Source organism: Gobius niger (genome assembly GCF_951799975.1).
Source record: "Gobius niger genome assembly, chromosome: 6".
Taxonomy (NCBI): Eukaryota; Metazoa; Chordata; class Actinopteri; order Gobiiformes; family Gobiidae; genus Gobius; species Gobius niger.
Window position 1 is genome coordinate 22,462,468 of NC_136857.1, and position 14,350 is coordinate 22,476,817.

General features: G+C 42.9%; 1 protein-coding gene across 2 annotated transcripts in view; it reads right to left on the reverse strand.

The window, feature by feature from the left end:
• Window positions 1–14,350, reverse strand: part of celsr3 (cadherin, EGF LAG seven-pass G-type receptor 3) — an 88,298-nt gene that overhangs the window by 40,156 nt on the left and 33,792 nt on the right. For both annotated transcript variants that reach the window (XM_079557528.1, XM_079557527.1), the window contains exon 4: window positions 2,345–2,567. In XM_079557528.1, the coding sequence (XP_079413654.1) occupies window positions 2,345–2,567 (223 nt within the window). The remainder of the gene's footprint in view (window positions 1–2,344; window positions 2,568–14,350) is intronic.

Genomic DNA, 14,350 nt, shown 5'->3' on the forward strand with positions numbered 1-14,350 from the left:
CAAATGAACAGAGGGATCCGTGCACCAAATTAACTTGAACAACTACTTTAACAAATGCTGAAAAACTGGTTTACTTTCTACTAAATGAAGACACAAAAAGGAACAAAGAGGTTTAGCTCCCAAATCTGTATAACAGAGAATGCTAACCATAATGCTAACATTGGCTTTATGCCAATGCTAACAGCTAGCTCGAAGTGCCATTTTTTCCCCAGCAGATTTCCACAATCTGCTGTGTATGATCATTCATAATGGCCTGATTTAGACTTGACTTTACTTGTGTGTGCTAAACAAGTTAGAGAAACTCGATGCAACTGCCACCTTAGGTCTTTCACGTAACTGCAGTCTCTAAGCCCATGCATTAACAACTTTTTGAGTGACAGTGCAGGATTTTAGAGGCAGTTGTGGTGAACAGGTCTGGGCTCATTCTACACATTAGAAACGGCTGGAACATGTCGGGGGAGGAAAATACATAATTTTAACATTTTTAAACTCCGTATAGTCCCTTTAAACTAAACATGTAAAAATATAAATTTACATAATTTATCATAGTTCTTCCTTTCCTCTCGCTATGCCACGCCCTCTAGCGTGACGCATTGCCATCTGTATCTATGGGAGGGTTGCTAAGGGTGACAAGGTCAGCAGCTGTTGCTATGGTGACAGTGATGGTTCTGCCAATGTACAAATCCAGTTTGCATCTATGTATGTATTGATTTATAAAGAGCAGGACATGTGTAACATGTATATAACGAATGCAAGAATTTTTCGACAACATTCACACTTAGGTTCCATTTGTGAATTCCTGATGTGAGATTTGTTTGAAATGCATTTACAGATCTTTTGTTAGAGCACCATTCGCTCAGAGCGAAAGAGGCATTATAAATGACAGATGAAAGTTCGGAGGGAAAATGGGATTGATTTGTAGATTAAAGGCAAAAGAGAGGCTCGAGACTCTGAATTGAAGCAGAAGACAGGCGTGAATTACTAACGTTAACAGCGCTGTCGATGGATGGAATGGGTGCAACAATAGTGGTATAAGAAGTAGCAGCAGTAAAAGTTGCAGCAGGAGTTAGCAGAAATTAGCAGGATTTAATGAGTTTTAGACAATTTAGTAGTATATACACTGGTAGTAGTATACTGTATACATATGTCATATGAAGCAGCATAGAATTATTACTACTGTTATGTAGCCTACTACTTAACCACAGATAGAGACGTAGGAATGGAAGCTGTTCGATAGCAATGGTAGCAGTTGCACGAGCAGAAGTACTGCATCACCAATGTTACTCTTAATGTAGACATGTGGGATCTCTGTATATTGTTGGCGTAAGAGTGGTAGTCGTACTAGCAAAGTTGGATGACCAGATTGGGATGCTAAAAAAAATGGCACCATATTTGAGATCGTAAAAAAAACGTTTTTTAAACTGTTACCATATAATCATAGTAGGGAAACAATATTTGGACCAATTTTTGGCTACTTTGGAGTTAGTGAGATTATCCCTGTGTTGTCATCCCTGAACGCATCTCCACTAATACAAAGGCCATTTTTGTCAAATAAATGTTTAAAGCGATATACTAGAAGTCTAAATGTCTTAAAGGTCTAGCATCCTTCCGCGTTGACCAGTAAGGCAAACCTTTCCTGTGAACCAGCCTGTCAGGTCCAATCAGGAGGGAGGGGGAGGAGCTTGATCATTTACTTTTGTAAATTCTGCTCCTGCTCTCCTCATTTTCAAACTAAGAAGGGCTTTCTGGACGGGAGGAATTTGATTATTTGTTGTCTGTTGTCTAAAAGATAAGGCGTATTTTGCCATTGTTCCTTGTTACATGGAAGAATAACCAGCTGGTGACTTCAGAGAAAGAGAAGAAGTGCAGTCCCGACCTCTTTTGACAGATCATTTATATCCTAGTTTTGCACACCTCTGCAGAGAGGGTGACTGCCTCCCAATGAGTCAGTTGTTTGTGGCTATGTGTTTGTACTTTATCTGTATTTCATGTTATGTACATTATGACTATGGTGATGACCATCAGGGAGATCTAAAGATGAGCCAGGGTTGTCTCCAGAACTAAGAAACGTTGCCCTGCACAAACCTGTTTTACTGGTTGATTTAAAATTCCAGACATTTTGGGGGAATTTAGAGATTCCACCCAATGTCCGGGCAAATGAGGGCATCAGATAATAGTGGTGTAGCAGGAGCAATAGCATCAACAGTGGTAGAACATTTGAAATAAAAGTAGTGATGAGCGATAGCACTAGTAGCGGTAGAACTAGTTGTATTAGTTATAGCACAAAACATAGACAAATAGAAACTTTAGCAGCATTAGCAGCAAAATGAGTATTAGTACTTACGACAGAGACATAGACAGGTGGAACCGCTGCCTCAGTCCTCTGAACATGACAAAGGACTTTGGGGGGAAGGACCGGGCAGCGACGGTGCAGTAGGGCCGTTCGTACCCTCCGGCCGGACACTCACATCGGAACCCTCCGCCGGACAGCTCTCTGCACGTGCCTCCATTCCTGCACACGCCCGGGACACAGCGGCCCTGACGGCGGTCCAGCTCACAGCGCTCACCTGAGAGAGAGAGGAGAGAAAGAACGCAGTCAATACAATGCAATACCCAGACTGACAGAGGAATTGACGTTCTCGGATTTGTAATTATCTTTAAACCAGCTCTGAATCAGCTCTAAATCCTGTCTATTCCAGGACTAATCAGTCACAAATACAGCAACTAGAGTAATATTCAATACCACAAACTCTTTTTTAACAAGGCACGATCACCACTCTGCCACAGAAGGGAAGACATGTACACACTCAGGAGTCCAATCCAAGCTTCCTACTGAGCATCAGGAGATGGGACGACGACTCAGTCATGAAGCAGACATCTACACTAATCTGTCATTAATATCTGCGCACATAACTAAGTTGCTGGACAGAAAACATTTATACATATTTATACATATTTCATATTTCTTGGCATCGACAGAAACGTTTGCTCTGATCAGTTTAGATTAACGACTTCTATAAAATGTCTAATTACATGTCAACACTTGTTACACTGCAGGGATTAGAATGGACCCCAGTCAATTAAAAATCCACTATTAGTTTAGCCTATGTTCCTTTAGGAGCCACTCATTACATTAACTTTATAGTCTGCGGAAATCTCATATTTTGCTGCTTGAATACTAATGGTTTTAGGAATGGAAATACCTTCAGTCATTATTTTAAATGGGCTGCTACTACTGGATGCAAAATGCTCCCGACATGAATCGTTTACCATCATCCCAGTTGAGTTTTCTCATCTTGGATTTTTGGGTCAGGGAAAGAAAATCAAGTCCAATAAGTGCTGGAGTTAAACATGTCTTTGAGGCGTTATCTTCAGTGCAGCAGAGTGGAGAGGACACATGCAAATGGGCAGACCGTCCGAGCCAATCATGATGAAATTCTGACATTGAGGTTGTTTGTTTTGTTTTGTTGTTATTGCAATGATAATAAGATGAATTTAATAATCCACCCACTGAGTCATACCAGAGAAAGAGTCAGAAATAAAACCGGTTTCACACTGACATTGAACAATATTGCAATTAATTATGGAGTATAATATCCTTTGCAAACAACATATCCTTTCTCTATGCGGTCTTCATTACGTACAAAACCATCTAGTAGCTTTAAGTATAAACCTCCTTGACAAATGGTGGCCTGACATGCTCATGGACATTAACTGAATTTTAATATTGAAATATCAAGCACAAATGTAATCCCAATCAAAACACTGGTTAGAAATTTTTTTTAATAATCCCATTATCAGCCATATCCTGGTTATCACAATATTCTGGTTATGATGTTTACATGTGTCAGAGAAACCAGGATGCTCATTTTCTTGTTTACACGAGACACTTCTGGAGTCTGGATATTTGCTCCAATGACAAATACGGCAGAAGGTAGGAGCACTTAAGCAATATTGCTCACACATGGCTTTTTGGGATATTTTTCCAAACACAGAGACAACAACTTTCCAAGGAAGAACAAAAGACTGTAGAGCTCTGTCACTGCTTCTGTGACAGACGTGAGATGTGGGGACAAAATACAGTGCGTGTTTATGCTGAGATCGAAAATGGCAGTTTAGTCCGAGAGCAGCACTGACAGTCGCTGAAGCTATATCGGAGCGGAAAAGCGGTTGTTTTGTAAAGTTTGCTTCAATGTTTTGTTTTTGCAAGATACAAAGTTTTAAAAGCCCAGGAACGAGATCGCTGTAGGAACGTTTCTGCTCTTGCTGTGTGATCTGTTTCGAAAATCCGCTCCTGCTCAGTGCGTCAGCAGTGGTGAGAAACCAGGATACTGCATTTACTTGGCACAGGATCCTAGAAAGGGTGCAAATATCCCAGTAGGAGTGTCCTGGTTTCTAATAGCTGAAACTGAAATCAGAAGTCGGCATTTACATGGAGACAGACAAAAACAGGATGCTTCAAATCCTCGTTGATAACCTGGGCACTCAACTGTATGTAAACGCGCTAGGAATGTTACAGTATAGCTGTGGTCCCACGTAACACACTTGTGTCCCACACGCCTCGGTCTAAGTACTCACCTTGTCACGTATCTACCCCAACCATGTACCCACGAGAGTTTCCACTAATGTTGTGGCCTGTAGTTGTGATGATGCGCCACTGGCAAACACACATTACTGAAGCAGCAACAGAGGGGCCAAAAGAGTTTTGTAAGCTGCGAACAAATGTGGACCAATGCTGCCTTCAGGTGGGGTTTATGGAATCATTCAGAGGTGCCAAGGCAAATACTTTAGGAAAGAAGCAGCTAAAAGATGAACTATGAAGGTGAGCAACATGCAAATGTTATGCAAACACCAGCTTCAGCTGTGCTAACAGCAAAATCCCAGCAATAGGTCCTATGACCTGCATTCACACTCTCATTCATACACCAATGTATGCAGACACTTGAGGCCAGAAGGGTGAAGTGTCTTGCCCAAGGACATAACAGTGGGCATTTGCGTGAGCTGGGATTCGAACCACAAGACAATCTGCTCTACCAACTGCACCACCGTCGCATAGTGAGGGCTGTCCTCGTCACGCTAGTCTCGGTTCAGCATTTTGGCCACAGCCAGAGGTCGGTCCCAAAACTTATGCCTGGTCTGGCCCTGGTCTCGGCAGTGGAGACGCTCACCTAACCGGGTTGACCAGGCACCGGGCGGGAACACCCCATACAGTATACAATGGCTGGTACCTTGTGGTGTCTGTGGTAAGGAGGAAGTTTTCTGGTTGTTTGTGCTTTGGTCTTAGTCTTAGTTTTGATTTTAAACTATTATTAAATTTGTGTTGAGTGTTTTGTTATTGATCAATGTATCTATTATGAGGGCAAATAAATAAATAAATACTCAAAAGGGAAGGCAACCTAATAAAAAAAAAATCAGGTTAACTTGATTCCTGTCTGTGTATCTGCTTTGTGACATGCATATTGGATTCAAACCTGTATCCTGCCGACAACGCCAACAATGTCGTCATTTAGGGTTGCCAACACATGCAAGCATCCTTCTCCAGTCATGCTAAACTAATAGCACTGCTTTTCATCAGTCTAATCTAAAAAAAACCCTCATAATGACAGATACGGTAGTGTACACGGCCACTCCATACTTGACTCAAAGGTCACATACGCCAATCTCTTTCTCTGAGCCAATAAATGTCACTTTTGTTTTAAATCTTCTCACGGGGCAGTTTTAGTCACATCAACCACCGTCTGGAAGGCCTGGGGTCTTCATGTGCAAATGAAGGATCTGTCCGGACAAATGAACAAACATGAATAAACAGCAGGAAATGCCAAACGTGGTCAGAACAGCACTTTAGAACCAGGGCCTCGGGTGAAATGTGTTTGAGGGAGATTTAAGGGCAGAACAATTGAATGCAAATGATGCCATGGGGTTTTTGCTGGTTTTGGGAATAAAATACTAAATTTGAGCAGAAATAAAAAATAAGTTAAAAGTGACATACTGTATCATCGACATTTACTTTTTTGAGCTTTTAACAGTGATATAACAAGGTTTCATTATAAAAACATGTACCTGGAGAAGTCTTTTCCTTAACTCCTCCTGTTTTGAGTCATCCTGTTCACTTTGGTTGTTTCTTCTTCTATTGCTAAAGCACTTCGTTTCATATTTTCTGGATTTTAATGAGCCACAATTATGCATGATATGTCCACACTAAGAGAAATCATGTAAAAGCTACTTAATTCTCATACTCATTAATAGGTTCAGCTGTTTTCCCTTTGAACAGATTGATTGCTAACCCTGTGGTTTCCACTTTCACAAAACTGTCCTGAAATAAGTGTGATTCTTGTATTAGTTTGGAAAGTAGGGGGCGTTTCTTTCATTTAAAAGTATCAAATCTGGCACATAGATTTAGATTGTATCTTGTGCGTAGCGAGTGAAAATAAATGTTTTTGTCTTGCGCCGACCAACTGCTGACTTCAGATGGAAACAAAACAAATATGTAGCTGCCGAGTAAACACAGATTGTCAGACAGTGAGGAAAGAGCAGAGAACACCCACACAGTCAACTGGGAGAGTCACTCCACCAAAACAAGTCGCAATATGTGTTATTCACGAGATACAGAAGGATCGGGACCTCCTGAAGGCATAAAAAATATATAAATACATTGGACCATCTTCGAATCTACACTATTTTGACTCACACCAACAATAACTTCATGTCCTCTTTCTCTCCACATAACCTTAAAAAACATTTTCCTATTTCCTGGCAGCTCTAGCCTGGTTTTACCACAGCCTCGTACTCATTTCGTTTCATACAAGGGTCTGGATCTTCACAGTTGAGCTCCGTTAGGTGGAAAGGATGAACTCCTTAGGATTGGATCTAATTTTTTTGCGTTTGGTCGTGATGTGAGTAAAGCGGCTATCATAACTCTATCAAAACTCTTGGGCGGCATTCCTTGCGTATTCCAAGGCTTCAGTTTCAATTTCTGGATATTTGGGAGCCGAGCCAGAACAATTTGAAGAGCTTCCATCACTTTCGTATCCGCCGCTGTTGCCAAACTACAACCAGCAAATGCGGCGCAAATGCTTGACGTCACCGACAACACCCGCCTCCCCCGCTCGCTGATTGGTAGGTTGAAATTCAACCGATGTAACGCGGCCACTGAGATCAGACCCAGACGTACATGTAGGGAAATGAGATTTGACCGGAGTTTACGGATGGCTAAGGCCAGGCAATGGAAGCTCTAAAATCACCTCCTATATTGTCATATCCTTCCTCTGTACACATCCAAACCTTTCCATCTCTCTCTGTTACAGCTCTGCTCTGGTCTTCGAGTGAACATTGCAATAAATTAAACACAGGAGGGGGGGAGGTGGCGGGGTTCAGGCTACAAGCGAATTTAGATTGTCCGAGTAGCGGAGCTGTGTACTCTGCACCTTCGCCACTTGCAAGTTGGCGTCGCAAGAGGAGGTGCACTGCTCTGATGGGAGCGCCGCTCACATTCATTTCCTCATTTACATCGTGCTGCCTTGTGTTAAGCATGATAGGCTCTCACAGGTCAAACTAAAAACTTTATTAAGCCATCGTGAGCTAAACAATGTTCATGTCCCGCTGTGGCACGGATCGGCCGGCCCTCGCTTGTTCGTAAACGTGAAACTAAACACAACCCCTCTCCCTCCCCGGAGTCGATCTGGTTGGAGGACGTGTGTCTGAGGAGATGCATCTTTTCCTTTTCCCTGCAGTTTTACCCAAATATAACTACTGCATCCTTCTGTAAGCGTGCCGTGACTAGCTCTGAGATATCATGAGTTATCACACTGGCTTCTTAAAAAGTCATCACAAAACCGAGCCCGTGTTTTGAACAGCTTTTTGCCCTGATCCCAAAGATTCAGCTCACATAAGAAGAGATTTAAATCCCTTCACTAGCTCTGCTGCTGTCTCTGAAACCACACACCTCTTCCTAACTTTCTTTTCACCAAAGGAGGAGCAGGCACACTGTATAAACTGGCATCTTAATTACTCACATGATACACAAAACACTAAAACATGCCATTCAAACTCATATCTCTCTCTGTGTGTGTGTGTGTGTCTCATTGAGCTGGACCATCGCCAAAGCCCCGAAGCTGTAGAGTTTATCTTTGCTGAAATCCTGGCGGTGAAATTGAACGAGCCAAGGCCTGAAGCTGTATTTATTTTTTTATTTTTTCGCTTTAGTCTAACAGATGCAGACATGACGTAATGTTGGGTAAGTTCAGCTCGGAGGTTTGAACGGAGGGAGATGGAAAGTGGATCAGACAGGCACTCAGTAAACAACAAGAGAAGCTTACAGCGGTGATAAGAGAGTCCGGAGAAGAAAAGGGAGACTACAAAGATGGGTTTATGTGGTCTACTAACAATATTTTGAATGATGGTTTGAATTCCTTCACTTTAACACTACGAACATGCCTAGTTACAAAGACATACAGCTCATTAAACAAACTTCTAGCGGTGAAAGGTATAGGGAGTGGTCATCCATACGACAGGCTGCTGCATAACTGCTCTCTTCCATAGAAAACTATTACATTATGCTCCTTCTATACCACTCAGCACAGTTTCCAAACCGCATCATCATCATCATCCAGAGGCCATTAACTGCGGTTCACGTTACATTACCAAGAACAGCCATGCGCTTTCAAGCTATTAGCCGACATTTTCGACACCACTTCAATTTGTACAAGATACATCGCACTTCCGAACCAAAATCGATGCTGTTTTTTATTTCTTCCTTTTGCAATAATGTAAAACATCATTACGTCTCATACACTTTCCCTAAACAGGCCCGGATTTGACCAAAGTGCGGGGTCTTTTGTTGCATTCGAGTGCCGTCTGTCGCCCTGTTTCCCGCACAATCAAAACCAAGCATTATTCATGAGATTTAAACCCTATTTATTTATTTTAATATTAATGAGGAGCTGTTTGTTCGAGTGGATCAGACAAAGGCAGGGGAACAGTGTAATTGGTTCCTGTGGCGTTTGTTTAGTGGGGGAAGAAGGGGGAGATGAACAACAATGGACACGGACAGTTTAAGGTAGAAGTGTCCGCAAAGAAACAAATGCATTTCACTATTATTGACACTGACACGAAAAGGCCAGAATACTGTGGTCGTGGTTGCATTTTGTCTGTTCAAATGTACAAGTTTAGCTCTGGGAAAATGCTTAAGAAACTGGGCTATAAGAACATGAAGAAAAATGAAATCCTGGTGTAATCCGGCACGGTGGCGCAGCGGCCAGCGCTCATGCTTCACAGCTAGAAGGTCCCGGGTTTGACCCCTGGATGATGCCTTTCTGTGTGGAGATGGCATGTTCTTCCTGTGTACTCCGGTTTCCCCTACCACTAAAACATGTACAATAGGTCATGGATGAATGATGTGTGTGCGTGAATGAATGGTGGTCAGAAGGACCCGTTGGCGCTGATGTGTGCAGTCGTGCTTCTGTCGGTCTGCCCCAGAGGAAGCTGTGGCTACATATACCACCTCCGTGTGTGGACTGAATGAAGAACAAATCCCCTACATTATGTGAAGTGCTTTGGGTGACTCGGGTCACCTGAAAAGGGCTTTACAAAAAAGCTTCCATTTCATTTCATAATACACTGCCTGCCCAAAAATAGAGAAGGCTTCGTGCAGTGGTCACACTTTCCCATCATCAATACAAGATGTTGGTGACAAATGACTGCAACACTGGATCTTTTCATATCGCAGAAGCTTAGTGGATGTGTGCTGTATTCAAAGCAAATATTAAAGCTTATTTTTGTTTTTTATGTGGTGCTTTTTGGAGGAGTTTAGATTGTATGCCCACAGTTGACCTGAGAAGAAGAAAGGATGTAAATGCTGAATGAAAGTGTAGGTGTAACGCGATGTTAAAGGAGAGACACTGCGAAGAGGAGGGAACAGCAATGTTGCTCCGGTGAACACCACAGGCATGACACCCGAGTAACATATTAACCTCTGTGGGTTCAGTCTGTCACACTCCAGATGAAATGTAAAAAGAGTGCGGGCTCATGTGTCCCGGTAACGGTTCAGATCCGGACTCAGGTCGGGCTGGATTTTTTCCATCTAACATTATGGCATATTCTCGAATGTCAGCATATGATGTTCAAAGGTTCACTGCTAGAAAGGTGACAAAAACAAACAAGCGAGTCCTGATTGGCAGCTGCCAATGCCGCTGAGACCAACTTGGACAGAGTGGAGAGAGGTAGTCATTGTTTTTTTTTGTAAATTCAGCACCTGAGTACCTGCTGATGTAATCACCTGTATGGCACCAGCAGGAGCACAAATCAAGTCTCTCCCGACTGAGAATTTAACTCTGCAGCAAAATGCCAGTCAGCAGGCTCCAATCACAACTGACAAAATGAAAGAAAAGCCCTTTTTTCGAACATTTGGTACATGGCGGTTTTGTCCCTACACTTATACACAGCGGGGAGATCATTTAAATTTCTTTCACTATTGTAAGCAAATCGAAACAATGCAAACGTTACTCATATCATGAATGTGCTTTTACAGATTTTGTGTGCGTTTTTGCAGTTTTTAAGTCTCCATTTTCAACAGCAGAACTCCTGACTCATCTGGAAACTTAAGTAATAACTCTATTGTTCAAACCGGGTGCGCCCCACTTCTGCAGCTCCTTCCTGTGTCTCAGTCTCTAAATATAACCCACTCCTCTCAGACTTAATGCATTCAGCCCATGTTTTATTCATCAAAGTCGGATCGGTGTGGCCCCCCCAGCGGTTTTTAACCCACTCCCATTCAAACACATGACAGTCCCCGGGGTCCGAAACACCTCCATTCCCTCCTCTCTCACTCAGTCTCCCTCCTCCTACAGCGCCTTGCCTCGCTCCCGTCTCCTCGACCCTCTGCTGCTCGTGTTGTACAGTTGTGGTCCAAAATGCCCTGAGCTAACTCTTGCATGTTGACTTCAGATGCAGCTACATGGGAGGTGGAGAGGAGTTTTCTCCAATGGCTTGACTTTCAGGTTGGATTTGATGGATGTCACTTATTCTGACTTAGGAAGATGATAAGATATAGATTCAGAAAATACTGCAGTATTTCATTGAGATTCTTTTTTACAAAGTCACATATTTACAAAGGAAATAATGCCTCTATTTTGCACAGATTGGGTAAAGTTGAATAAATTAATACATGTTATCAGTAACACTTTATAATAACTACATCTTATTTAGCTTATTTAACACTTAATTGATCATGAACAATTCAAACTTGACTACAGTTAATGCCAAACTCATCATGAATAGTTCTTCACATACTTCACTTATTCATCGTAGTCATGGCGACAAGCAGCAATCTCCCTCTCTCGGGACAGCTGTGTTTTTTCTGTGAACTGCATTTATGGTTTCTGTGCTTTACATAGTTTTACAGGACGCTTTTGTACGTCTTTGTCGTGTTTTTTTACTGCAGAGAGTCCATAATGGTCCTGTAGAAAGCTGTTTTTTTTAAAAGTTGTAGCTAAAGACATTTGAGACCTACACATTTCTCTTTCTGAGACACTGAAGAGGCACCAAGAGCCCCCACGGGTGAAGCACAGTGGAGGCGTCATAAGAGGTGCTACAGGAAACAAGGAAGGGACAAACGAGGAGGTATCCGGGCAAGACTCACAGCCACACATGCCTTCTATTGCCGTGGCTAATGGACTCACAGGAGAATAAAACAGATGAACTGCGACACTCTTCCCAGAAGATGGTGAAATGCTGTTGTGGGGCGGAGGGAGCTGCGTAGGAGGAAGAGGAAGGAGGCAGTGGAGTTGGCCAGTGCAGGACGCCACGCTTTGAAACAGGGACAAACCCAGGAGGCGCTGCGCATATTCAGAGGGTCAGGGGAGCACTGAAGGCAGCCAGCCAGGTTTGCTCCGGGGGCCCCGACCTCCAAAAACATGCTGCTCAGGTTGGCCCAGTGGCAGCGCAGCTCAGTCGCAGTGGCTCAGGACAAACGCCTGAGCATAATTTGTACAAGGACAAATAAAGAACTTACTTAAAGGAACAGGCCACTGTTTTTATATACTGAGATATGTTCTTACCTAAGCTTAGACGAGTTGATACGTACCTGTCTGGTCAATGTGCATGTGCTCAGTCACGCAAAAGACCAAAGATGTTGTTAGCATTTGGCCTCTCCCAATGTATTCCTATAGCTCCAAACGGGGGTGAAGTTGGAAGCTACCACGGTCTTCCACGGGCACACACAAAGACCAGACAGGTACGTATCAACTCGTCTAAGCTCAGGTAAGAACATTTCTCAGTATGGAAAAACTGTGGCCTGTTCCTTTAACTAATGAATTGTTCATGATGAATTAAGTGTTAACTCATAATTTATTAACACTAAATAAGGTGCAGTTATTACCTTGCGCTCCAGTAGAATATTGAAACGGAGGTGGGCAGTATATCGTCTACAAGATAATGTCGAAATTGCTGTTTGGGATGTATACAAAAGTACAATATCGAGTTTATCTCAAGAAATGAAGAGAAAAGTGCCGTCTGTTCAGGACAATTATCTTTTTGAGCAACAAAGCAATGTGAATTTAGATGTTTGCTGCACATTTTTGCATATTTCTGCTGGTTCGCAAAAATATTGTTTCATCATCTTTATACATAAAAGTTTCCAAAAATATTGAGATATTCTGTCATATTCTGTCAATATCGGCCAGCCCTACGCGCGCACAGTGAGGGTGCTCCTTGAAAACCCCTGTGTGCTTCACCACTTGTCTATTGCTTCACTTTGCTCTGTGTGATTATGGTCCGTGAAAGATCGGGACCTTTGGAGAAAATATCAGCATTTCTATCGGCGTGACTGTGACGACCTTTGCTCATTTCTTCAGCTGGCCTTGAGTTGGTGCTGTTACACTTTTAAAGCTCCTCTCACTCCCCAATGCTCCCCTTGTAGCAGCTGCTAACGCTCCCCGCTTGTTCCTATGCAAGATACCGAAATACCCCGGGCTTTTTTGATAAGTGTGTACGACATAAGCAGGAGAAACAGCAGTCTACCAAAGCCACAGATAAACCGTGTGCACTGTTTGTAAAAAAGCTTGATATGCTTCATAGTTGAGGCAATTTAAGCGCTGGCTGTTGGAATGATCAGAACGAGTCAGGCGAAGATTTTTCTTTTTGTCTTCAAGGGCTGTATATAAAACGACACTAGAGCTTGAAAGCTGCGAGACTGAAAAGGACAGCAATAGGCCATTAGCTGTGAGGAGGACACTTTTCTTAGTTACTCAAGATGTCTCCTCGTGTAACAAATACGAGAAAGTCTATATTGTCATTGGCTAAAAATAACTTGAGTGTAACGTTAGCTATGACCGTGCGACGCTTGCATGAATTGTTGGGAGTGAAAAGAAGACGCCAAGACAACACAGAGACAAACGCGACACAATTAGTCTGTAATGAAGTCGTCATTAACACACCGCTCACTAATGAGCCTTTTACTCTCTAATTGGCTTGTTAAAAGGTGCAGGTTTGGAAGAGCAGACACGAGCAATGACACTGAGTCGTAGTAACAGCAGTAACAGACTTTTCTCTATCGACACACTGTTCAGATAAGACAAAGCAAGACGGACATGATTGAAGATACACATTTTCCCCCCTGCTTTCCCCCTCCAGTGTAGATAGACGAGACGGCCCGCCGCCCACACAACCCCCTAAAAACAGCTCCAAAATCCCTGCGTGTGATCTCGAAATCTGACCTTCGCCGGCACAGCGCCCCCCAGAGGATCCTGCTCCAATTCTGCCCCACAGCTGTATCAGTCTGCGCGGTTCAGCCCAAGTCTCTACAGAGCCAGGTCTTATCCAGGGCTTGTTCTATTCCGTTTCCTACCTTTTTTTTGTCTAATTTGGGTGGTTTTCCGAGTTGGTATTCTGAGTGGTGTAAATAACCAGGAGACAGGATAACCACTCGGAAACATAAGAACTCACAGGTTTCTTACGGGGATTTCAATGCTTAATCTTAAACTTTTCGTCCCCGTTTCAAAGATCTCTCTGTCTGGTTTTGCTCAGAGGGAGTTCAGAACCAAGTCTGCGTCTCATTCTTTCTTTTGTTGCTTCTACAGCCGCGACGTGATCTCTAAATAAAAGTGAGAAATCCCCCGACACACTTCACTCTGACTTGTATAACAGAGTCAGACAGACAGGGCGGTCTGGGCTCGCACATTTCAACAGACGGTGTAGAAAATAGCTTGGGATAAGAAGTGATATGTGTAGTGGTACTGGATGTCACTAAGACTGTTTAAATGAGGGGATGTTTAAATGATGTTTAGGCTGTAAGCAAGTCAGCAAACTGTTTATAGCTCTCAAACCCAATCACCTGCATTCATCTATATACAGTTTC